Source organism: Bos indicus, chromosome 22 (genome assembly GCF_029378745.1).
Source record: "Bos indicus isolate NIAB-ARS_2022 breed Sahiwal x Tharparkar chromosome 22, NIAB-ARS_B.indTharparkar_mat_pri_1.0, whole genome shotgun sequence".
Classification (NCBI taxonomy): Eukaryota; Metazoa; Chordata; class Mammalia; order Artiodactyla; family Bovidae; genus Bos; species Bos indicus.
In genome coordinates this window covers 53,733,761-53,760,165 of record NC_091781.1, presented here as the reverse complement: position 1 = coordinate 53,760,165, position 26,405 = coordinate 53,733,761, and the positions used below count along the sequence as shown (strand labels likewise).

Below are 26,405 nucleotides of genomic sequence, written 5' to 3'. Positions count from 1 at the left end.
CAAGATTACCAGAGAAATATCAATAACCTCAGATACGCATATGACACCATCCTGATGGCAGAAAGTGAAGAGGAACTAAAGACCCTCTTGATGAAGGTGAAAGAGGAGAGTGAAAAAGCTGGCTTAAAACTCAACATTCAAAAAGTGAAGATCATGGCATCTGGTCCCATCACATGATGGCAAATAGATGGGGAAAAAAATGGAAGCAATGACTTTATTTTCTTGGGCTCCAAAATCACTGCAGATGGGGACTGCAGCCATGAAATTAAAAGACATTTGCTCCTTGGAAGAAAAGCTGTGACAAACCTAGACAGCATACTAAAAAGCAGAGACATCACTTTGCTCACAAAGGTCCATCTAGTCAAAGCTATGGCTTTTCCAGTAGTCATGTACAGATGGGAGAGTTGGACCATGAAGAAAGCTGAACACTGAAGAATTACTTTCAAACTGTGGTGATGAAGAAGAGTCTTGAGAGTCCCTTGGACAGCAAGGAGATCCAACCAGTCCATCCTAAAGGAAAGCAACTGAATGTTCTTTGGAAGGACCGATGCTGAAGCTGAAGCTCCAGTATTTTGGCCACCTGATGGGAAGAGCTGACTCACTGGAAAAGACCCAGATGCTGGGAAAGATTGAAGGCAGGAGGAGAAGGGGATGACAGAGGATGAGATGGTTGGATGACATCATCAACTCAATGGACATGAGTTTGAGCAAATTTTGGGAGATAATGAAGGACAGGGAAACATGGCGTGCTGCATGGGGTGGCAAAGAATCCGACAAGACTTAAGAGACTGAACAACCAGTGTAGGTTTTAGTCCTGGCTCATCTTTTCCTGTAGGTGGCGCGAGTGGCAAAGACCCCTGCCTGCCAATGCAAGAGATGCAGGTTCCATCCCTGGATTGGGAAGATCCCTGGGATGAAGGCATGGCAACCCGCTCTAGTATTCTTGTCTGGAGAATCCCCATGGACAGAGGAGCCTGGCACACTACATTTCATGAGGTTGCAAAGAATCAGATACGACTGAGTGACTTAGCACGCATGCACACACACGTGGATTAAAATTAGACAAATATCAATGAAAATAAAATATGCGCCTCTAATAGCAAATGTTACACAAATCAGTACAATGATGTCTGTTATGCTAATTTTTATTTTTACAATAGATTTATAATGGTCTATATATTCTGTAGCTGAGCTATAGAACAGCCATGGCTTATCTTAGAGTTTAAAAATTCATAAACATGTGCTGCTTTTGTTTAGGTTCTAGACTGGGGAGGAGAATGCCCCAACCACATCCGTCAAAGATAAGCATGTCGTTGTTCAGTTGTTAAGTGGTGTTTGACTCTTTGCTGCCCCATGGACTGCAATGCGCCAGGCTTCCCTGTCCTTTACTGTCTCCCAGAGTTTGCTCAGTTTGATGTCCATTGAGTCAGTGATGCCATCTGACCATCTCATCCTCTTGTTAACTTTCTTCTTTCTCTGAAACCTTGGCTCACTGAGAATAGAGAAGGGGGTGAAGCCCATTTCGTGAAGTTGAGTCACGATGGGCCCATCTGTATAACCTTTGCTGGGCCTCTCTGATTGGCCAGTGAAGGAGAAAAGGGTGAATTCCTGAGCCTCAGTGACCCCAGTTCTCCCACCAGTCACTTGCTTTGTCTTAAGCAGTCTGTAGTTTCTACTTTTGCATTCTCCTTTCATTCCTACAGGCCATGCAGGACGCGCTGGCAGGCCTTCCGGAATGGTACGGGATTAAAGGCATGCAGGCCCACTGGATTGGCGACTGTGTGGGCTGCCATCTGGACTTCATGTTAAAGGTGATTGAGCAGGAGCATCTGCAGCAGTTAATGCTCACAACCCCCCTTCTGCCTCTTTAGGCCTCTTTTTAGAAAAGTGGGTGCCTGTATTCATCACATAAATCCTGGAGGAAAGTATAGCGCCTTTCCCAGGACAAATAACATTGACAGTTATTGATTCGTGGACAGAGGAGCCAGGAACTGGGGAAAGCCTCTTTCTGGGCATGCTCTGACATCCTTTGATGGGGACCCCCAAGTAGGCCTGGGGGTAGGCCCTGGGGAAGCCTCCTGAAAGAGGAACTGCGGCCCTCTTCTCTCTCCCCCTGTCTGCCCCTGCCTGGGACCATCTCAGGCCCCCACATGCCTGCCGGTGCCTAGGACTGAGGAGGGGTGGGAACAGGGGATGTGGGCTGGGGAGCACGGCAGCCCAGAGTGCAGACTGAGAACTGAAACGACCCTGCCTCTTGTCAGGTTGATGGGCAAGTCACAGGAGAAAAGCTGAGCGCCTACACAGCCACCCCCGAGGCCGTTTATGGCGCCTCCCACGTGGCCATCTCTCCCAGCCACAGGCTCTTGCACGGGCACAGCCCTCTGAAGGAAACCTTTCGGAAGGCCCTCGTCCCTGGCCAAGGTAAGTCGGCAAGTTAAGGTTAAGAAGGGAGCGTTACGCCTTACATTTCACAGAGTTCACGGTCCTTTCACATATGTCATCCTTGTGATCTGTTCCTCTCCTTGGCCTGACTTTATGTGTTGATTTTAAAACGTGAGGATCAGAAAGAGACTTGAAAATAAGTTACTTTGAGTCAGTAGCTTCTCCGCTTCTTAAGTTTTTGTTTGAAAGTTCAACTCTTTCCCTTTAAATATAATCTAGATTCAAAGCTCTTTTCTGATAAGAATAGAATCTTGTGCTTAATTTATAGTCTTATCATCAAATAAAACTATACTGACAAGGACAGGAAGGAAGCCAGTGAGAAACAGAGGAAACATTTTCAATAACTTAATTTTAGTGTCTCTTAAGAATTCACAGAGTGATCCGAGCAGACCAGCAGGGTCCTGGTCTTTAATGAGAACCAAGCTGACCTCAAATTGGCACAGTGAGTGTTGGTCAGTGAGGATGAGAAGTGCCTGTGCATTAGTCTGAAGTCCAGGGCTGCAAGCCACAGAGTCCATCTCTGGCTCACCCAGAGGAAAGGGGGAACATACTGGAAAACTGTGGGGAAGAACCAGTCTGGAAGAAGACTTGGACTAGGCAGCCACGGGAGTTGGGGCAGGAAGAATGAATAATGTCTTGATACCACTGACTGAGGGAATCTGCTCTCACTTTGCCATCAACACTTGGGGCACTTGCTTTGAGATTTGTCCTGCAGAGCAACGTGTCCGATTGGTACAGCTGGGGACCCCTGGCCTCTATGTTGGCCGAAGGAAGGCCAGGTACCTTATTCCTTGATAGCCCTCCAGGACTGTCATCCATGAGGAAGGGATAGCTCTGTAAAACTCAGGCTCTTACCAGAGGAAGGAGTATGGATCCTGGGCAGGCGAAAGGAACTCCCCTGTTAATTAGAAGTAGGTCTCAGGAGAAATGTAAATATTTCTGTAAAAATCTCAGCCCGCTTCACTTTTCATAGACTATATAAACTTCAACCCAAGCCACACAGTCTGAATTATTGCAGGTCTGTTTAAGTTACTAGATTAATAAAAATTTTTGAATAGTAGTATAGTTTCATGTTTGTTTTTTTTTTTTAAATAATTGGAATGCATAAAATAGCCAGAAGGAAAGACTCCCTGATCAGATTGGAAGGATAAATAGTGTTGCCCCAGCTTCTCTCTGCTGAAGATTTATAATTGTTAACAACAGTAATACTCAGATCAGTTAATATTTACTGAGAGCCGGCTGCGTGCTGAGCACTCGGGGATGGGTAGGTGGCCACTCACAGTCTTGCCTTCTGGGAGGCTGCAGCAGAGGAGACCCAGATGCATACGTAATTCTCTGGCCCAGGACACATATCACTCGGTTTCATCTCTTTTGTTGTATATTGAAATAAAGAAAAGACTCTTTTAAGATTTCAGTGTGTGCTTCTGAAGTCCAGTATAGCTCTCTCTCAGTTTTATTTTCCATTTATTCAAAATAAAAATTGGATTCTTTTCAGTGGTTTAAAGGGAAAACTCATCATTTATACTCTCATGAACATTTTGAGATTTCTTGAGAACTATGGCAGTGGAATAATATCTAAAATTGAAAAACTAAAAAATGTGAATCTGACCTTCGATTCCCCCTCCATGCTTAAGTTGGGGACATAAATTAAAATGAAGTAATAGCAGTAGGGGATTAACTAGCTAATAAGTTATAAAAGATATAGTTCCTGCCATGAAAGATACTATATGAACCCAAAACATTTTCACATGTAAGAAATTAAGAGGCTGTTGTGGCATGGGCCAGTTTTCACAGTCACGTTGGTATTAGCACATCTGACTTGGCCTGGTTGGTTTCCTTTTGGCTTGGTTCTCCCCTCTTTAGTAATTTCTGAAATAAATCCAAACGGAATGCTCCTCTTGGCTCTAAATTTTCCGATTCTAATTTTCATAGTGGAAATATTCTTTTTGCAGATGCCAATTTATTCAAAGTCTCTAGATTAATTTGCACGTCAGGTCTCTGGATATTGACCTGTGGCCTCAGTCGTTTGTGGCCAATACAGTGCCCGAGCGTAACGCGGTTTCCCCGAAGGTGAATTGAAACTGCTGCATGGATATGGGTTTATGCCTCCTCTGGCCTCTACGGTCACATTTTAAACCTGAGCATCTTATCACTAGTGTCATTTACCATTGCCAACTGGCTCCGTTCAGACAGGCGCCTTGGTTTTCCCTCAAATATCTGTTTTTCAGGATAAATAAATATTAAAGCAGTGACCACTTCAAGTCACGGTAGCACACAGTTGTGATAGAATTTATCGCTTGCCTGAGCTTAAATTATCACACTCAAGTTCCTACAGTTGCTGAGTTGGTGTCTGCATATGGGCTCCTGAGTTGGCACAAGACGACCAAGGTTCTGATCCCAGATCTATCCTGTGACTGAAGGAAGTTGAGTTTTCCCAGCAGCGCAGGTGATGGGGCTGTCAGGCAAGGTGGTGTGGGGGCCTGGTGGGTACAGAAGGAGCCCTGAGGGGCTCTGAGGAGGAGGAGTATGGACAGGGTGGTGCTTGAGTGTTAGAGTGGAGGCAGGAGAGCTGGCTTCCCCAGTAGTGAGGTGAGAGGTGAGTAGTGAGTGATGGCCCTGAAACAGCGGCCATCGGGATGGAGGGGCGAGAACAGCTCTCAGAATTATTTGTTTAGAAGACTCCTCGGACATCTCCCTGATTTTTGGCCTGGCTGACTGTGTTGCTCATGTGTTTGACTAAATGTACTGTTTTGCTCAACATCCTGTAATTGGCACAGATTCCTTTAAGAGAGCAAAAAGTAACGTCCCTCTCCGTACAGATCTTGAAATCTAGTGTATTTCCATAATCATTGACATTGTCTCCTCTTCTCAGTTGACTACCGCTGACTTAAGTCGTGTTACATAAGCTGTGACTTGATAGGAACTAGAAACCATAAAAAGCATCAACGGGGGAAATATTGTCCGAGTTCTAGACGCTGTTCTGTTTTTTCCTGGAGTCTTTTTCTTACACTCCTGATATTAAAATATGCAAACCCTGGGGCTTTGGAACCGTGCATTTCAGCTCTGAGTCACTGATGATCTACACAATGCATTTTTTGCCAAAAGGGTAAACGAGGTCTCTGTAATAAGAGGCTTAGGAACCCTGTCGTTGTTGACACATTAGAGAGAGGCCCCAAAACATCAAATAATTTATGGCTCCCTATTGCTTTGCCCTGTCTCCATAGAATCAGCATGAGGGTGGAACAAAGGGCAAGGAACAGAATCCTGAGGGTAATAGTTTGTTCTTAAACCTCACTGTCCCTGCTAACATCCTTGCAGTTCAGCAGGTGTTAATAGATGCTGTGCGGAGGAAAGCTTCTGTGCTCAGGTAACCTGGCATAAAGCAGAAATAAATAGGTTTCTTTGCTTCCACTTGTCAGTGTCTTCTCTGTGCTGACGTGCGTTGTGACTGTCTACAGGGGAACGTCATGCGCCTCTCCTCACGCGTACTTGACCACGGGGCCTTCTTTCCACAGAGATCTGGGGACCTAGCTGCAGGCAGCACCGCTCTGCACCAAACAGAAGTCTCTGGTCTGTTTTTCCAAGGGGCATGAAAGACCCGCCTAGTTTGCAGTGGGGCCTGAGAGAGAGGGCAGCTTCTTGCCTAGAATGTTTGTAATTACTGGCTGTTAAGCTAGGAATCCTTTGTGTTTTCTGCGGCGTTTCGCTGTGATTTAACCCCTGTATGAACTGCTTCAGTTACTTGGGGTTTCTCCCTGGCTTCCTGCTTCACGTTGCCGGCACACGGCTCATGAGACACGTGGAGAACGCCAACTCTGGCCAAGAACTTCGGATCTTAACTTTGGTTCTTTCTGAGAAATAGGTCGTGACTGGGTACAGCAGGCACATTGCTGTAGGGCGTTCATTACACATCTGCTCATGTGTAAATTCACATATTAGCTTTTTTTCTAATTGAAAAACAGTCACAATAGACTTTTATGTGGGAAAATGAAAAAAATCCAACCCTTTAATCCATACTGTACTTTTTTTCATATTTTTCTGATAAATGACTTTATTGATATATATTTTGCATACCAAAAAATTCATCTATTTAAAGTGTACAGTTCATTGGTTTTTTGTATATCCACAGAGGTGTACAACCATCACCACTGTCAATTCTAGGGCATTTTCATCACCCCCCCAAAGAAATGTCATACCCTCTAGCAACCATACTCAATGCCTCCTATTTCCCCAACCCCAGAAGACCACTAATCTACGTTCTTTCTCCATAGATGTGCCTGTTCTGGACATTTCATGTACGTGGACTCGCGTGATATTTGTTCTTTCGTGACTGGCTTCTTTCACTTAGTGTAATGTTTTCAAGGTCATCCAATGTTGTTGAATGCGTTAGTACTCCATTCCTTTTTATTTCAGAATAATACTTCATTATAGATACCACATTTTATTTATCCATTCATCAGTTGATAGACATTTTGGGTTCCACTCTCTAGCTAGCTGCCATGTCCCTTTGGTACGGATTCTTGTGCGGATATATGCTTTTATTTCTTCGTGTATGTATCTAATTCTGATTTATTTCTTCGTGTATGTATCTGTTGAGTTGTTGGGTCTTACGTTAATAGGAACTCTATATTTAACTGGTTGAGGAACCGTCAGACTTTCTCAAGGCAGGTGCTCTATTTTACATCCCCAGAAGCAGTGCAAAGGGATCCATTTTCTCCACATTTTTGCCAGCACTTGTCACTGTCTTTTTTGTTATGGTCATGCTAACGGTTGGTCATGCTAATGGTTATCTCACTGTGGCTTTGATCTGCGTTTGTTTATCCGATGACTAATGGCGTTGATCATCTTTTCATGTGCTCATTGGCCATTTACATATCTTCTGTAGAGGAATATCTATTCAGAGCATCTGCTCAATTTTTAATTGAGTTGTCTTTTTATTCTTTAATTTTGATAGTTCTTTATAGTAGACACAAGTTTCTTATCAGGTATATGATTTACATCCATGTTCTCCAGTTCTGTGACTGTTCTTTTCACGTTCTTGATGGTGTCCTTTGAAGCCTGGAAGTTTTAAATTTTGGTGAAATCCAGTTTACCTATTAATACTTGCTTCTTCTGTTGTTTTGCTTTTGGTGTCATATCTAAGACACCGTTGCCTAGTCAAAGATCACTAAGATTTATACACCTGTGTTTTCTTCTAAGACTTTTATATTGGATCTTATATTTAGGTCTTTAATTCACTTTTAAATTAACTTTAATTTATTCTTTTGCATGTGGTCATGCATCTTTTAAATTCATGTTCCCACACACACTCATCCTAAAAATGAGACTGCTCCTGTCTTTTGTTTTTTTGTTTTTTACTTAATATGATATCAGAAAATATTTCTTAGTTTTTAGGCAGGCTTGTCTTTAACCCATGCATAATATTCTATCAACTCAATGTACCATAATATTCTAAATCTTCCTATCATGTTGAATATTTGGCCTTTTTCGTGTTTGGGCTATTATGGAGACAGTTCTTGGCCTCTGTAGAATAAATTCCTCAGAAAACAGCTCCCCCACCCCCCCCAAAAAAAAAAAAAAAAAAAGAACGAAGGAAAACATCCCCAAGAGTGCGATTTTTTTTTTTTTATGAACCCTTTTTTGGTTCTTTTTACATGTTGCTTTTATTGGTTTCTGGAAGGGCTCAATCAGTTTAGAGTGTCTTACCAGATGACATACGAATTCCAGCACAGCTTCACAGTGAGGGTGCCCTTCTAATTTTATTTTATGTATCTGTCTTTCGGCTGTGCTGGGTCTTCATTTCTACGTGGGCTTTTTCCTGGCTGCGGTGGCTTCTCCTGTTGCTGAGCACGGACTCTAGAGCACACTCCGGTAGTTGTGGCTCGAGGGCTCAGTACTTACAGCTCCTGGGCCCTAGAGCTCAGGCTCAGCAGTTGTGGCACACGGGCTTAGGGGCTCCGCAGTGTGTGGGATCTTCTCAGACCAGGGGTTGAACCTGCGTCTCCTATATTGTCAGGCAAATTCTTTACCACTGAGCCACCAGGGAAGCTTTTTATTCTTTAATTTGATAGTTCTTTATAGTAGATACAGGTGGTCGGGCCAAGGCTCTTTCCTTTCTACTGCTTGGCCCCTCTAGGATGTCGCCCTTATCTGTGTGTTCTAGATTGTTCTGCATGTCATCTGCATTGTGGTCACAAGGGTCGGGGAGAAGGGCAGCCCCCCTCTTTGCGAGCCTGGCCTCCGGCTCTTCTGCACGCGCTCCCTGGCCACTCCTGGTGGAGGCGCTGAGCAGCACTGCCATTAGCCGTGCGGCCATGTGTCCAGCAAACACTGGTGCTGAATCAGAGGGCAAGACAGACACGGGGTCAGCTGGCAGCCTGTGCCCGAGCCGTTTCTCTGCTATAGACCAGAGATTAGTGGTCTGTTTGGACAATTATCTTCTGTTTGGATAATTCCAAATTAAGTGTTTTTTTATGACCACATAAATATTGGTCATCTGAGCCAAATATACTCTGATTACATTTTCCTTTTTATATAACTTTCTATTTTTCCTGAAGTTCATGATGTTCTCTCTTTTTTTTTTTCATTTGTTTTGTGTTCTTTGAATTTCTGATTGTCTTCCCACGCCCTCCCAGAAGCTCTTTAAAACTCCTTTCAAGTTTTCTACATATTCCGGTCTGTCAGAAAGTGTGCCCGTCCCCTTTTTTCCCCGACGATGCTTCCTAGGGCTCTCTGTCCTGTTCGCATGTCACCTGGTCTTTCTCCCGGCATCTGCCATCCTGGGAGTTCTGTCTGTCTCTACTCTGCAGATGTCCCTGCCCCCTTCTCTTTGTTGGATTCCCTGTTTGTTCCCTGGATTCCATGTCCTCCTTTTCTTGATTTACCCCTTACTTTCGCAGGGCTGCCCTGGTGGCTCAGATCGTAAAGCATCTGCCTGCAATGCTGGAGACCCAGGTTCAATCCCTGGGTCCGGAAGATCCCCTGGAGAAGGAAATGGCAACCCACTCCAGCATTCTTGCCTGGAAAATCCCATGGTCGGAGGAGCCTGATAGGTTACAGTCCCTGGGGTTGCAAAGAGTCGGACACGACTAATCGACTTCACTTTCACTTTTTGCTGGACCACAGCCTCTGGTATCTCCTTAGAAATGGATCATGGGAAGGAGCAATTTTGTGCTTGTATGTGTGAAAATCGGATCTCTGCTCAGTCATTCTCTCCTTTCCTATCCACTTCCATCTTTGAGTGTTATAGTTTAAAATTCCAGATATCTTTTAGTTTCACCATAGGTAGGTTGTTGATTTTCTCTTTCTTCTGTATACACGAGTTACTTTCCAAAAGGATAAGGGAGGTGGTAGGAACATCTTTCCTCCACCTCCTGGGAAGCAAAAGTGCCATTTTCACTTCTTTGCTGAGGAGCACGAATGAATATTTTCATGTATTTGTTTAATCTTTTGATCCTCCACTAGTGTGAATTATCTGTTAATACCTTCAAAGAACAAATTCTATAATAATTAGCACAAAACACAGAGGTTCTAAAGCTTCTTTTTCTCACTTGTCTCCTCTGAGACGCAGAGGGTGTTAAAGCCCCAGCTGACGGGCCTCCACCGTTGTCTGCCCTCATTTTCAGATTGCCTGACGCCCGTGACGGCCGTGAACATGCTCACCCAGCAGGAAGTCCCGGTCATCATCTTGGCCAAAGATGACTTGGAGGGCTCTCTAGATGCAAAAATAGGTAAGTAGCTAGTAAAATGTAAGCAGGAGAATGTCTTTAGCAGGCTTAAGATCAAAATACTAGCCTGGAAGAGCTGGCTGTATATTCCGTGATCTGTTTTGCGTCTTTGTAAAAATGAGTGTCCCTTCATTTCATTGTCTCTTATTTAAAGCATTGCATTTTGAATAATCAAAAATGTCTGGCCCACAGATTTTGCCATTGGAGCTAGTTGGCAAGACTTGCCTATACAATGTGGGGAACAATACTACTCAGATAAGAATCCCATTTCAGAACTCACAGAAGCAGCAGCAGCTACTGAGATGGGGGTTCAAAGCACACATGATGGATGCGGGCTAACTTTTGGGGGAAGACTTAGTGGAGGGGGTGAACTTGAGCCGTGCAAGAAAGGGATTGTGAAACAGCCGTAGAATCGAAGGCGTTTGTAGAGCTGTAAATTGCACGTGGTTGGTGGCCTTACTCATTGCTGAGTGTTCTAAACTACCGCCACCTAACAGGAGGTCTGGGGTTGAATCAGGGGATGGAACCTAATCATATCCCATCCAAGACCTACCCTGAGGGGGACCGGAACATCTCTCTTTTACAACTTCCTACTGTAGATTCCAGCCCATCACCAGTGTGCTGGGACCTGCAGAGAAAGTTACTGCCACACCCTCTGTCTCCTGGCACACACAAGAAATAGCGTTGCTTATCGAAACCATGTTTTTTCCTTACAGCCCTCAGATGCTTTTTTGACAAAGTGATTTGAAGAAACACCAACCCAGAAAACAGATATTTAGCCATTCAAGTCATTCTTATCTGACAGTTTAACCTAGAAAATATGTTGCTTAAAAGACATAATTCCTTCTAGTACTTTAATGCATCTTATAATTAGTAAAATTCATTAATATAGCCAGCCAAGTTGAACAGTAAAGGAAGCCCTTGCTGATGTGGCTTTTTTTTTTCCCCCTCATTTGGTATTTTGAGTCAAAGTACCAGCACAATATTGAGAGTTCTGAAGGAAAAGAGTAAAAGAAAAAGAGAAATCTGATTTTCTTGGGTATGCGTGGGAAATCATTTTTCCTATTGTCTTCATTTCACATACTTCCGTGATTAACATTTTCTAAGTTATCGTCTGTTGCCCTCCAAGAATAACAGAAATGAAAGTAAACGAGATGAAGTAGGGTTTTCACCATCTTACCGGCATATTACAAATGGTTTACATTCTGCTGAGCCCCACATGGCCAGCACGGTAGCCCAGTGCGAGCTTGATGCGGTCAGGTAAACCTGTGATCACGTCTCCATTTGAAGATTGCTCTGAGTTCCCCCAGACCCCACAGGACTGGAGTAAATGACTCTCCCCCCTCCTCGTCCATGACCACTTCTCGGCAGTCTCCATTGCTTGCCATCTGTCCTCACCCTTCGGGGTCTTTCAAGTCCACTCTGACAGTTGATTTGCTTCGTTACATGCTTTTTGTCAATAATCTCAGCTGGAACAAACACCACAGAGCTTTCCGTCATGCCGTGGCATTTTCTATCTTACCAAGGAGGTTTAGAACCCACACCCTAAACATTAAATCACCCTTGTAGGGCAGCGTTCCAGAGAGGTTGTTCATGGCGACCTGACGTGTGTCTGACCCTTAGTTTTCTCTCTCTCAGTTGCCGTGTGGCGTGCTGTGTCCGCAAGGATGTCAGCAGTTTTGACAGCTGTCCCTACAACACGAGTTCTCAACCAGGGGTGATTTGGGCATCAGCTGACATTTGGCAACTGTAGGAACGTTTCTGCTGGTGGGGACCAGGGAAGCTCTTCAGTTCCTGCACTGCACAGAACAGCCCCACAGCCAACTTCAGAATGTCACATAGGGCCCAGGTGGAGAAACCCTGGCCTACAGAACTGACAGCTGAAAAGCCTGTTTTCTGAAGAGCTGAAGCTGAAACAGCAGGCCCTGATCCTCTGAATGAGCGATTTCCTTACACTCAGCTCTGTCTCCTCAGGGGCGTATGTGGGTTGAAGACTAAATGTCTATTCAGAATGTACTGTTGCCTCTGGGAACAAAGCACAGTGTGGAGAAACACAGTTGCCAGCTTTCCACTTCCTGCCCGAGTGGATGTTTCTGGGGTGCTGGGAGGCGCTAGCGGAGTCAGCCCTGCTGATCAGGAGCACCCCACTGTCCTGCGTCCCTGAAGGAATTCAAAGACCAGGCTTCCCCAGGTGCTTGTGATTCGCTGTTCAAGTGACAGAAGCACCCAAAATTGTGAATTTTAGAATTACAAGTGGTTGTTTTTAAAGAAAGTAAACAAAGGAATAAGACAACCGAAAGTAGTGTCAGTACGGAACACCGTTGTGTCAGGGTGGTGAGTTTCCCCAAGACTATTCCCTTTTCTCAGTGAATGCGATGTGATTTGATCATTTCTCTGACTGAAAAAGATAGAGTCTCCCTTCAAAAGCTAATGCTGAGTGCCCGCGCTGGCAGTCCTTTTGTGATTCGGGCATTTGCAAAGAAGACATTTTGTATTTCTTCGCCTTGAACAGGAATTCCCAGCACCAGCTTGGAGGACTCCGCCTTGGCCCAAACCCTGGGCCTGTCCTACTCCGAAGTCATTGAAGCGACGCCAGATGGTACAGAGAGACTGCGCGGCTCCGCGGAGGTTGGTGGGGCCTAAGGATTTACTTCTAAACTCATGGTCTTCACGTGAGCTTCATGATACATTTTCCCCTCGATGCAAGTTACAACCTACCATTTACCATTGCATTCATCTCCACACCTAACAGTCTTGCAGCCTCGTTTCGAAATCTATGAAACCAAAATAATGTTCTTTTATTACTATTATTATTTACTTTTATTCATTTATTGGCCGCACAGGATCTGAATTGCAGCATGTGAACCCCTAGCTGCGACACGTGGGATCTAACTCCCTGACCAGAGGTTGAACCCAGGTCCCCTGTATTGGGAGCATGGAGCCTTAGCCACTGGACCACCAGGGAAGCCCACAATAATGTTCTTTTTCAAGATCTAGAAGCTTCTCAACTCCAAGTTGAACCTGATCCCTGAATAGTATAGTTGTCAGAATAGCTAGTACCTTATTTTGGGAATCTTCTGCATGAGAAAAATGACCTCCTCCAGGGAAACTGGTTCCTTGAGGCAGTTGACCAAAATTGGCTCTTCCTTTTAGAGCCCTCTCTTCTCCCCAGATACTTATTTCCAGACAGTGGCAGTCCAGGGTGGTGGCCTCAGGGGAGCAGCTCATTCTTACCGCTCTCCTTGCCCTCTCAGTTCACAGGTATGAAGCGGCAGGATGCATTTCTCGCCCTGACTCAGAAAGCCCGGAGGGAGAGAGTGGGCGGCGACGTGACGAGTGATAGACTGAAGGACTGGCTGGTCTCGAGGCAGCGCTACTGGGGCACGCCCATCCCCGTGGTCCACTGCCCGGCCTGCGGGCCCGTGCCGGTGCCTTTGGAGGACTTGCCCGTGACCTTGCCCAGCATCACCGCTCTCACTGGCAGGGGAGGTTCCCCACTGGCCTCAGCTTCCGAGTGGGTAAACTGCTCCTGTCCTAGGTAAGGAGCCACACCCCTCGGCCACGATCGCTACCTCTCCTCTCGGACTTCCGCTTGGTTAGAAAGAATAACATAGGTCTTTTGCAACCTTAGAAAGAGGAGGCTGGAATCTGGAGCCCAGCCCTGTGATGGGTGCCCTCTTCTCTCCTCTGGGCTGGTGGAGGCAACAATATCAATTCACATCTTTCCCTGAAACAGCCGATCCAACTGATGGAAAAGCTACACATTTTCATCATAGCTTTGGAAAAGACCACTTTCCTTCACTATATATTCCAAAGAGCTTCTCAGAGAAAAGAGTAAATGCCTGCGGTTTTCCCACAGAGTGACTATGATAACAGTGGAGATTTTATCCCAAGCAGCAGGATAGTAGCTACGAGGACAAGTGTACTCAGGGGTCTCGTTCTTTAATATCCTGAAATATGTCATATCTCCTTAATTCTCAATTTGGAAGTAGGATTATGTTTTCTGTCAATTCACTGGCATGTCTCCCATTTTTTTTTTTTTAAGATCTTTTGATGTGGATCATTTTTAAAATCTGTATTGAATTTTTTACAGTATAGCTTCTGCTTTGGTGTTTTGATTTTTTGGCCCTGAGACATGTCGAGGTCTTAGCTCCTGACTAGGGATTGAACCCTCCCCCGCCCTGCATTGGAAGGCGAAGTCTTAACCATTGGACCTCTAGGGAAGTCCCTCCTGTGTGATTTTTTAGGATGCCATTCCAACTGATTAAAAAGTAAATAACAGATACCAAAGTGTAGTATTTCCCTTCGTCCTTGTATGGAAAAGCTGTTTTTCTCTGCCTTGTAGATCATGATGGGGTTGTTTAAAGTTTTGAAATAACTTAGTCCTCTTACTACCACCTCTAGGTCAGTAATTAGGTAGCCACCTAGTTGGATGGCATCATCGACTCAATGAGCACGAGTCTGAGCAAACTCTGGGAGATAGTGAAGGACAAGGGAGCCTGGTGGGCTGCAGTCCATGGCGTCGCAAAGAGTCAGACACGACTGAGTGACTGGACAGCAGTGCGCATGCGTGGCTCAGGCTGGCGAGACAACACTCACGGCTTCAGGTCCTGACCCGGCCTCTTCACTAGCTATGTGGTCTTGGGAGAGTCACATAAGCTCACTGAGCATTGATTTCCTTATCAGGAGTGAAAATAACCCCATGAAGGGGTTTCAGAAGACTAGAATTAACTCATGGAACCCTGCACAGTGGCTCCTAGCAGACACTCTGTAACTGGAAGTGTTGGCGATGTTCTGCCCTGGCCTGCCAGCAGTTCACCCACGAGCTCACTCAGGCAGTTTTGAGGTTTGCGATGGGGCTTGCAGGAATGTAGGAAGCTCTGGGCCAGGTAGGGGAGAGTTAGCACACCCTTTTTGTTAATAAGCAGTAACAAAGTACTTCTCTGTTGGAGACATGGGCAGCCTTCAGCCCACCCATTGTGGCAGCCCAGGGCCTTGGTGGTGGGGATAAGATCTACCTTGTCTACTGATGCCTGGAGAGCAGACCCCAGGCGTGGGCTTGGTCAAGGCTCCCTGTTGAATCTGATGAGCTTGCAGGGCTGAGAGCTGCTGAGCCGTGTGGCCAAGCGGGACAGCCCAGTGGTAAGGACCATGGGCACCAGAGTCCAGCAGAGGTAGATTCGTTACCCTTGAGCTCCAGGACCTTGAACGGATTTCTCAACCTCTCTGAACCCTAGTTACCCATCTGCAAAGTGGGAACGTCAGTAGTGTCTACTTCAGCATCCCCAGAGTTACTGGGATTAAATGAGACAAAGCCCGGGAAGCGTTTGGCTCGGTGCCCACCACCCAGTTTTAGTCTTATTAATGCTGGGGCTGATGATGGTAGTAACACTGTCACTGTCACCATTGTCTGCCTCCCATTTTCCAAGTAGTCTCTTCTGTATAATCCGGCTTTTAGTGTCAGCCATAAAAAGTGTTGGTCATCTTCAAATCCACCATGACCATTTAAAAAATCAGCATGGCAAGTTTTGGTCAGATATCAGCCCCTTTTATTAGTTGAGTCCCTGCGTTTTCTTCCTAAATTGTATGCGTGCCCTAACAGTGAGGAAGAAGAAGAGACATTTATCTTCTAATTATTTCCCCAAAATAGTATGTGTTCTGGGTGCTTGCTCTCCAAATAAAGAGACCTGGCTTTCGTTTAGAGATGCACTTTTGAGATCAGATTCTTAGAGCAGCCCTGGGTGGTAGGAAACAGGATTAGGGGTCCCTTGGGGCTCTCTCCGGTAAGCCCCTTCCCCTGGAACCACCACTGTTCCCAGTTGGAGGCCCCCTGACTGAGAGGCATGAGGCCCCAGAGCCCCGCCAGGTGTGGGCTCCTGTGTTCTCTGCTCAGCCACTTCCATTTAATAAGCAGGAGGTGGGGAGTGGCTGTTTCCTCCAGTAATATTTGGAAAGCCAGTACCAACTGCTTCACATATGCAGCATATAAAGGCAACGCTTCTTTTATTTTTTTTTTAATGCCTCCTTTTATTTTTAAAATTAAAAGCAGACTGAAGCCCTTACGTGCTAAATTAGCAAAGGATTCATCACTTCCTCTTTGGGGCGCCTCATCCCCCTCCTCAAATTTTCCAAGAACCGCCCCCCGACCCCACCACCGAGGACTCATCCCACCAAGAAGGCAGCATTGAGAGGGGTGGTTGGTTCCGCTTCCATGCTTCAGAAGGGAGAGCCTGGAGTCCGAGCTGTGTTCTCCTGCTGTGGCTTCTCACAGCCACAAAGGGTCCCTGCTAATAGCTGTCAACCCCCATCCACTACTGATCCATGCCTTTGAGGGGTCTTCAAGGGAGCCAAGCACCTTCCTTGGCCAGGCTTGGCTAAGGGTACTGTCTCTTGCCTTCCCAGAAGTGGTGGCTTATGGCTCCAGTCCGCTGGGCCATCATCCTACTGACATGTTTCAAAATTGGTTGGTAGTTGGGCCCTTATGAAACCTCAGTCCTCCCCACGTATCACATCCCTAGGATGAGCACTGCTTTTTGTTTTCAACCCTTCACATACCACGCATCTCCCTCCACTCACTGTCTTGAACTGTGGGGCTGTCTTCACCTTCTGTGAGGAGCCTTCCTTTAGACAGTGGTGTGTTGGTGAGTGTGTACTAAGTAGATCACTGGAGGGGGGCTTCTGATCTGTAGTGCTGGCCCATTTCTATGGTACAGGTACTTCCTCCAAGGGCTAACTTCAGACGACCCCTTGGCATCACTCAGTCGTCCCACTGTTGTTGGGAAGAGATCTCAAGAGTCAATCCTCACAAACTGTTATGAGTTGCTGCAGCACACTTCTGCCTTTGGGTCTCCATGGTGGCTTATCTTCCTGAGGTCACCCCCTGTGGATATCTGCTCCTCTCACCCAAGAGATAGAGATAGGAAGAAAAAAAAAAAAAAGTTCATTTTTCAGCGCAGTATCTCACTACATTTGGTCTTCAACTTCTCTTCATAAACTGATGTGCCCCAGGAGCATCAGTGAGTAGTAGGCACTGGCTGAAGACAGTCGTGACATGCCTAAGAGAGAAGTGAGTGCATAAAGAGAGAAGATTGCCGTTAGATACTCTACCATGTTCAATTCAGAGAAGTAGAGAATACGGGCTTTTATAATTGTCGAAGATTTACATTTTTAAGTTTCTTTAAAGCATTGTGTACTCTGCAGTACAAAGAGAGCCCATACCATGAATTGTTCTTTTCATGATGTGGCATTGTTCTTGTGACATTTTGAATTCGTACTAATTGTTATAGCTTTCTGAAAAGCTGGTGGAAAATGCATTAATACTTAAAAAGAAACCAATTGATGAACTTTCTTTCCTTCTTAGGTGCAAAGGAGCAGCCACAAGAGAGACAGATACAATGGATACCTTTGTGGATTCTGCTTGGTACTACTTCAGATATACTGACCCTCAGAATACTCAGAGGTACAGAAAGCCCTGCTGAATTCATGAGCATGTGTTGGTCTGGGTCTTCCATGAAGCAAACATCAAGATAGAATTCAATGGGCACGAGATTTATGGGGGCAGGTGCCTCTGGGGAATAAAGAGGTGAGGGAGCGGGAGTCGGCAGGCAAGCCCTGGACTGGGATATAGGTCTGACACCGATGAAAGAAAAGGATGAAGGCAGGAGGATTGGGTTGAAGAGCCTCAGACCCCAGCACAGCTTGAAAATCTTGAGCAGGCCGGATGGGAAATGCCGAGAGTCCCAAGTCAGGAGGCAATGCCTGCTCTGGTCCGCTCCTCCCAGGAGGGCACAGGCTGCCATCAACCCCGGTGGGTCCAGAGATGAAAGAGCTGGAAGCCATGGGTCAACTGTGCTCTTTGAAACAGGCTCTTATAGTGAGTGTGCTCAATTATTAAATTAGATTCTTCAGAGCCAAGTAAATCCCAGGTATAGGAAAAATGAAAAAGAGTAAAAGGAAGAGCTTTGGTAATACCCTCGTTGGCCCTGCAGTGAACTGCACTTGTGCAGTCACAAATATGCAAAGTTATTAACTTAAATGAAAGTAATGATGCAAGTGTACAGGGAGGGTAGAAGAGAGAGAGTCAGCGAGCTGAGGGCATGACCTCTTAGCATATACAGTCACTAGATAATTTCCAATACTGATAAATGAACAAAGCATATAAACATATTTTTAAATAATTGCCAGGAAAAAAGCATCTGAAAGGGTTAAAAGTGGCTAAGTGACAGGTAGGAGGTGTGGGGGGAGGGTAGTGAAGGAATGGGACTAGACACCACTGTTCTACATTATAAACGTTTCAGGACTGTTTTTTCAGCTATGTGCATGTGCTTCTTTGACAAAAATAAATGAGGGAAAGAGAGCAATAGGTAGATGGGTAGAGAAGGAAATGAGAACAAAAGAAGACTGATGCAGAGCACAGGAAACCACAGACACTGCGCTTCAGGGACCTTGCCAACTCGCTCTTGTCCACAGGAGAACCATTATACTGAAACCCTGTAGGCCAGGTATAAAAATGTACCCATTTTCTTCCCTGGTTGGGAGATAATGTATTTCCAGGGAGACGGGCGCTCCTGCCTGCCCCAGTTCTGCTATTCTGTGATTCACGTGGAGGCTGTGCAGAAATGAGCAGGAGCCAGAGTGAACAGCAGCTGGCAGAGGCAGAAAGGGCACAGAGGGATTGCCGTGCCTGGGACCAACCAGGCAACCCCGGCCAACCCACAGAGAGGCCCCTCTTCTGGGTCTTCCTTCTCAAAGGAGCTTTTATTGCCTTCCATTTCACGTATGGTTGTGAGAGTTGGACCAGAAAGAAGGCTGAGCGCTGAAGAATTGATGCTTTTGAACTATGGTATTGGAGAAGACTCTTGAGAGTCCCTTGGACAGCAAGGAGATCAGACCAGTCAAATCAGACCAGTCAATCCTAAAGGAAATCAACCCTGAATATTCATTGGAAGGACTGATGCTGAAGCTGAAGCTCCGATACTTTGGCCACCTAATGTGAAGAGCCAGTTCATTGGAAAAGACCCTGATGCTGGGAAAGATTGAGGTCAGGAAGAGAAGAGGGCAGCAGAGGATGAGATGGTTGGATGGCATCACCGATTCAATAGACATGAACTTGGATAAACTCCGGGAGACAGTGAAAAACAGGGAAGCTTGGCATGCTGCAATCCATGGGATTGCAGAGTCGGAAAGACAGCGACTCAACAATGGCAACAATAATTTAGGAAGAGCAGCCTTACAGTGCAGGGGAAATCAGACTCTCCACCTCTCAGAAAGGTTCAAGGGAAAACCTTTCTACAGATGACGGAGACTCCGGCTTAATGAGGGGCCCCTGAGTGGCGAGACGCACCCTGAGACCTTCACAGCCCCCGGTGTGGAACCCCACCCGCCACGTCATTTCCCTCATAAAATGCTGCTGTGCGTTCCCATGCTGCCTCGTGTACCTCACTGGGTGGTCTCCAGGATAGATCATAGATCCCAGCTAGAGCTACTTCCACTGTCTCACTCCTCAGTTTACTTCAAGCTTAGTTTCAGGCACCATCCTTGACTTCCCTTGCTTTTCTGTCGCCTGCGTGAGCAGTCACATTTCTCCAGGGAGCCATTTTTCACAAAGAAACATTATTTAAAATTTTGCCAGAATTCTGGCATCCTAGCTGGAGGAGAGAAAGCCAAGCTGTATTAAGATGCAAACACAGGGTGTTTGGCCAGGCCCACCTGCCGAGCCCTGGGCTCCTGCTTCCAGCCCGAGCTGGGGAAAACGTGCTTGAGGTGTGGGGAGGAGAATTCACAAACACAGGAAACCATGGGGCGCAGATCCTCCACAGGCCAAGGTTTGCCTCACTGGATGATCTCAAGAGAGGGCCTTACCTTGGGGATGAAGAGATCTGTCCCCAGCCAGTGCTGTTTCTCCCTCCCACCCCCCACCAACCCCACACCCGACAAGAACCCCAGCTAGAAACAGAGGGAGTGGCCTTTTCCTCCCTGGCATCCGTTAGGATTGGGAATGATGCTTCCAGTGAGGAAACTTTTCTTTTAGGACCTCCATTGACCAAAAAATACTTGTTGGGTGAGAGAGACTTGGGCTATTTTAATTACTCTACATATACTCAGGGCATTTTAAGAAGCATATACAGGCTCTTGCTGACTATCTGCATTTTGAGGCTACTTTTAAGACAGAATTTCTGTTTTAAAATGAATGTTTAGTATCTGCGTGAGTCTCCATTTTAAGTGCCATATTGCCCTCTATTGGTAAGAACTCAAAAATCTCTATTGTCTATGGTAATAAAAATTAAAATAAAACTAGACAGTCAAATATATGCTTTGTACAGAAATACCTTTAGTGCTGGTATATATTCCTTTTGTCCTCATTCTAAGTGAAAATCACATTTGTTAAAATGTGTCAGCAATGGCTTCTGAAACAGTTCTTGTAAATTTCATAAATTAATATTGCTCTGACATTTTTCTCCTCTCTTATGTAAGCTTCTCATTATATTTTATAATGAAAATCACTGTTTTTCTTTCACATAATTTATTTCAGGGAATATGCAAATTATAATGTCTGTCTAATTTATGCAGTTGTAACAAAGTAGGTTTTTTTTTTAATAAATGACCATCTCTCTTCCTCCCAGCCCTTTCAGCGCAGCCTTGGCAGATTACTGGATGCCTGTGGATTTGTACATTGGAGGGAAAGAGCATGCTGTCATGCACTTGTTCTATGCAAGATTCTTCAGTCATTTTTGCCACGATCAAAAAATGGTCAAACACAGGTGAGCATTTACACTGCTTTGCAAAAGAATTCGGTTTCTTGAATAGCAGCTGAAAGCAGGCGTCAGTTCTTCTGGAGCAAGGTGAATACATACGTAGCAGAAGAACTCGTATTTTTCAAGTGTGCTTTCGAGGTCACTGTCAGCCTTGACGTTGGAAGGCCACTTGTGCTGTTGAGTCAGTCCCAGCCCGTGCCGTTTGCCTGCTCACACAGGATCTTCGCTTCAGCTCTTCTCTGTTAGGTGGAGTTAAATCTCTGCTAATGGAGACTTTTCACCTGGGAGGCAGCGGAGAGCTTTCATTATGTTACATGGCTTTTTATAGCGTCTCGTGCGAGGTCATGTTTATCATCAGGTCCTTCAGTGTCCGCTCTGTTTCCAAGCTTAACTGAATCCTGTCTCAATATATCACTGATAAAAGTGTATGATGGATTAAAAGCTAGGGGAAAATCCATTGAGAAATTCGGTCCCTGTTGGTCTGTAATCTGTTCCCCATGGTGTTCAGAAAGATGTGTGTGTGGGCTTCTTTCCCATGAAATACCTCATATATATATGTGTATATATGTGTGTATGTGTGTGCATATATATAATGTGTATAATATATATATTTAATGTATTATACAATTATAAAATTATACAATTTTTAAAATAGAATGACCATCCATGCACCCCCTTGTCACATTTGGAAATAGAGTCTTAGAGGCCCCTTAGAATACCCAGGCTGCCCTCTCCAATCAGATCATCCCCATTCCTACACCTCTGCCTCTCCCCTCACACAGTGCCATTTCTGAATGTTGAATTATGCATTTCCTTGCTTTTCTTAAAGTTATTACTTCTTGATGTATTCTGACTTAATTTCTGTCTTACACTGAGGTACGGTTGATTTACAGCCTCGTGTTAGTGTCAGGTGTGCAGCAAAGTGATTCGGTTTCATATATACATATATATATATATTTATGTAAAACCGTCTTTTGCAGATTCTTTTCCCATATAGTTTATTGCAGAGCATTGAGTAGCGATCCCTGTGCTGTACAGTAGGTCCTTGTTGATTATTTATTTTATATATATTATTGTGTATATGTTAATCCCAAACTCCTAATTTATCACTCCCCTCAGCCTTTCCACTTTGGTAACCACAAGTTTGTTTTCTACCTTTGTGACTCTATTTCTGTTTGTAAATGAGTTCATTTGTATCATCTTTTTAGATAGCACCTACAAGTGATATATATTTGTCTTTCTCTGTCCGATTCACTACACTTAGCATGATAATCTCTAGGTCCATTCATGTTGCTGAAGGTGGCATTATTTCACTCTTTTTTGTGACCGAGTCATAGTCCGTCGTATATTTGTATGGCATCTTCTTTACCCGTTCCTCTGCTGACGGACATTTAGGTTTCTTCTGTGTCTTGGCTAATGTCTGCAGTGAACGTGGATGTGCATATATCTTTTCAAATTATGGTCTCCATAGTGGTTGTACCAATTTACATTCCCACCAACAGTGTAGGAGGGTTACCTTTTCTCTGCACCCAACATTTGTTATTTGTAGACCTTTAAAATCTTATTCATTTATTTACGGCAGTGCTGGGTCTTCATTGCTGTGTGTGAGCTTTCTCACGCTGTGGCAAGCGGGGGCTGCTCTCTAGTTGCAGTGCGTGGGCTCCTCGTTGAGGTGGCTTCTCTTATTTCGGAAAGTGGACTCTTGAGTGCACAGGATTCAGTAGTCGTAGCTCGAGGGCTCCAGAGCAAGGGCTTAGTTGCCCCAAGGCATGTGGAACCTTCCCAGGCCAGGGATCAAGCCCCTGTCTCCTGCACTGGCAGGCGGGCTCCTTACCACTGGACCATCAGGGAAGTCTTGTTTGTAGACTTTTGATGATAGCCATTCTGGCTGGTGTGAGGTGCCACCTCAGTTCAGTTTGATTTGCATTTCTTTAATAATTGGCAGTGATGAATATTTTAAGATATATGTGTTGTTTCTGTCTTTGAACTTTGTATAAATAGAATCATATTTCACATATTCTCTCTTGCTTCCCTTGCTCAGCATTTTTGGAATTTCATCCATCTTGCTGCATTGAGTAGTTGCATTTCTCTTTTATTGCCATCTGGTATTCGATTGCTTGGAATAGAGTTTCTAATACAGAGTTCAGTTCATGTCCATATCATTAATGTCCTTGGGCTGTTTTGTGCAGCTATGAACAAAACTGCTAGGAGCATCCATGTATGTTTCCTGACATACACACATGAGCAGTTCTCAAAGATATGTGCTTATCTTATATATGTGGGATTCCCGAGTTGTAGCATTACTCACATGATCAACTTTAGTAAGAAACCCAGGCTGGCTTTCAGATTGATGATAGAAACCTACACTGGCACTACCAGAGGTGAGCATCGTATTGATTACTTGACATCCTCACCACTACAACATACAGTGCTGCCATCCCCGCATCTCTGTGGAGGACGGGTTCTGGGACCTGCTGAGGGTACCAAATCTGCAGATGCTCAGTTGCCATGGTTGGCCCTTGATATGCATGGGTTCCACATGCTTGGATTCAACCTACCACAGATCATAAAACACAGAGGGCTGACTGTATTATCCAACTGTAAGACTTTTGTCAGACTTGTGGTTATATAGTGGATGACTTTGTGAGTTAAATTTGAATTTAAAGACTTAACGAAGTTTAGCATGTTTTCATTCCGTTTATGAGCCTCTGTGTTTCTGCTTCCGTTAATCCCTGCTTGTGTGTTTTGCCCTTATTTCTTCTGGGCTGTCTTTTATCAGTTGTAGGAATTCTATAAATATTCTGGATGCTATGTGTATTGCAATATTTCTTCCCAGTTCTTGGCTTGTCTTATTTTTATGGTGTCTTTTGATGAACAGAAACTTAATTTAATGTAGTAAATTTTAATAATCTTTTCCTTTATGGCAACTGCTTTTAGTGTCTCAATATCTTTAATGAAATAGTCTATTATTTCCCCCACTGATCTGCAGTGCCCTTTCCATCATAAATCAAGTTTTTGTGAATATGCAAGGGCCTATTTATAGGACCTTTTTTTTTCTTTGGTCCATTGGTCTATTTGCTTTTTTCCATGCCATTAATAGTTATTTACTGGCATTGTTTATTTTAATTCTACAAGTCTCAATATCCAGTAAGGGCAGTCCTCCTACTCTGTCCTTTTTCTTTAGGAGTACCTTGACTATTAATATATTTGGACTTCTGTTCTTCCATATACATTTCAGATTCCGCTTGTCAGATTCCACAGAGGTTATCTGTTGGGCGTTCAACTGAAATTGCATTGGATCCACATACTTATTAATCTTTTCTCACTCTTGCTTCTTGCATCTCTGAATTGAACATCTGAAATCATTTCCCTTTTATCTGAAACATAAATTAATATTAATACTTTAGAGTCTCTTTTTTTTTTTAAGTAAAGGACCAACTGTTAGTTCTTATTTACCTAAAAATAGATTTATTTCAACCTCATTTCTTAGTTTGCCAACTCAATAACACACTTAAAACGATGTGTTTTTTGTGTCCGATCTGGCTTTTTTACTTGTTTGTCATCAGGACAGTAATTCAGGTTCTTTTGTCTGCCACTCTGCCTGGAGCACCATTCCTGAGGGTTTTTTTTCAGTTGTTGCTGTGCTTGGTTTTTTTCATACAACAACCTTTTAGAATGTTTTTTAATTGAAGAGAATAAAAGGGGAAAATATATCTAGTCATCTCTCTGTCCAGTTAATTGATGTTAACAATTAAAATATTAAATAATGAAAAAGTAATACATGTCTAAAATTAAAATTTTTTAATTTAACTGCATAGAAAGTGAACATTGAAATCTTCCTCCCTGCAGCCTACCTTCTACTCTTCTCAACTGTTAACAGTTTCTCTTGATTTCTTCCAGAAAAATATTTTTTATCTATTGATATACTCATTTTAAAATGTTTCATATATTATATATATATGTCTTTTGCTTTTTTATTTTATAATATATCTTGGTGATCTCTCTACATCAGCATTTATAATTTACGCATAGTTGTCTGTCATATGGATATATTGTAATTTATTTTAGCAGTCACCTTAAGTCACTTTCAGAACCTCTAAAATCCAATTTCATTAAAATGAAGTGCCTCGAAAGCTCCCTCCCTTTTTACCCCGTCCTCAGATCTGTTCCCACATTCTGGTCATGCACACATGGATTAAGTCTACAGAAAGCTAATTTAGGATATAAATTAAATGCTTAAAATAATTCTCATTAGTCCCAGAGACATTCATGTGTAAAAATTAACCCATCTGCATCAGAAGGCCACTAAACACATTAATAGCATTAACCCTCAGGGAAGTATTGATAAATTACAGTCATCCCTGGTGTCCACTAGGGATTAGTTCCAGGACCCCCACTGATACCAAAATCAGTAGATGCTGAAATCCCTCATACAAAATGGTATAGTATTATTTGTATGTAACTTACACTCTCCTGAATGCTTTAAGTCATCTCTAGATAATTTTATAATGCCTAATACAGTGTAAATGCTATGTAAATTGCCTGGCTACACCAAATTCAAGTTTTGCTTTTTGGAAGTTTCTGGATTTTTTTTTTTTTTTTGAATTGATGGTTTGTTGATCCACAGGTTTGGAACCCACAGATAAAGAGGGCTGACTGTAGTTACAGTGTTTGTAACTTAGATTATACCATTTGCCATTCTGCCTTGCATTTCTTCTTTGTGGAAACGTCTTTACCTCACTAGATATAAGCTACCCTGGGGGATGGAACCTGTGTCCTGTTAACTATCACAGTCTCATGGACATTATCTCAGCAAATATTTGTTTCAACCTGTGTCCTGTTAACTATCACAGTCTCATGGACATTATCTCAGCAAATATTTGTTTCAATCAGTTGAGTTTAACCCCCCAAAGGAAATGTTCTCCTTGGGATAGGGAAAGTTGGATAGAGAAAGGCTAAGTTCAAACATCAAGTACAACCTGAGAAATAATTCCTTCTCATGTAGGTTTAGGGCTTCCCAGGTGGCTCAGTGGAAAAAAAAAAAATCTGCCTGGCAGTGCAGGAGATTCAAGAGATATGTGTTTGATCCCTGGTTTGGGAAGATCCCCTGGAGTAGGAAATGGCAACCCCCTCCAGTATTCTTGCCTGGGAAATCCCGTAGACATAGGAGCCTGCTGGGCTACAGTCCATGGGGTCGCAAAGAGTCAGACATGACTGAGCATGCATGCACGCATGCAGGTCTAGAAACAAAGACCACAAAGGATTTCTGGCTTCTTAACAGTAGGGAGCATTTCTCAGCCTTGGAACCATTATTTGTAGAAGGAATGAATGAGTCAATAAATTACCCAATGGCTAACTAATTTAAGATGTAGGACAGGACCTGGCTACTTTTCCGACTTGTTTGCATTGTTTTCAAACTATAGTCAAGCAGAAAAAGATTTGTAGCATTCTGACATAATTTTAAAACACTGTTTTGGATGTG

General features: G+C 44.0%; 1 protein-coding gene across 5 annotated transcripts in view; it reads left to right on the top strand.

Annotated features, from left to right (window-relative positions):
- LARS2 (leucyl-tRNA synthetase 2, mitochondrial) overlaps window positions 1–26,405 on the top strand; it is a 187,145-nt gene that overhangs the window by 127,182 nt on the left and 33,558 nt on the right. For all 5 annotated transcript variants that reach the window (XM_070776820.1, XM_070776821.1, XM_019984796.2 and 2 more), the window contains exons 8-14: window positions 1,704–1,811; window positions 2,262–2,421; window positions 10,068–10,172; window positions 12,682–12,797; window positions 13,424–13,707; window positions 17,530–17,628; window positions 20,792–20,929. In XM_070776820.1, the coding sequence (XP_070632921.1) occupies window positions 1,704–1,811; window positions 2,262–2,421; window positions 10,068–10,172; window positions 12,682–12,797; window positions 13,424–13,707; window positions 17,530–17,628; window positions 20,792–20,929 (1,010 nt within the window). The remainder of the gene's footprint in view (window positions 1–1,703; window positions 1,812–2,261; window positions 2,422–10,067; window positions 10,173–12,681; window positions 12,798–13,423; window positions 13,708–17,529; window positions 17,629–20,791; window positions 20,930–26,405) is intronic.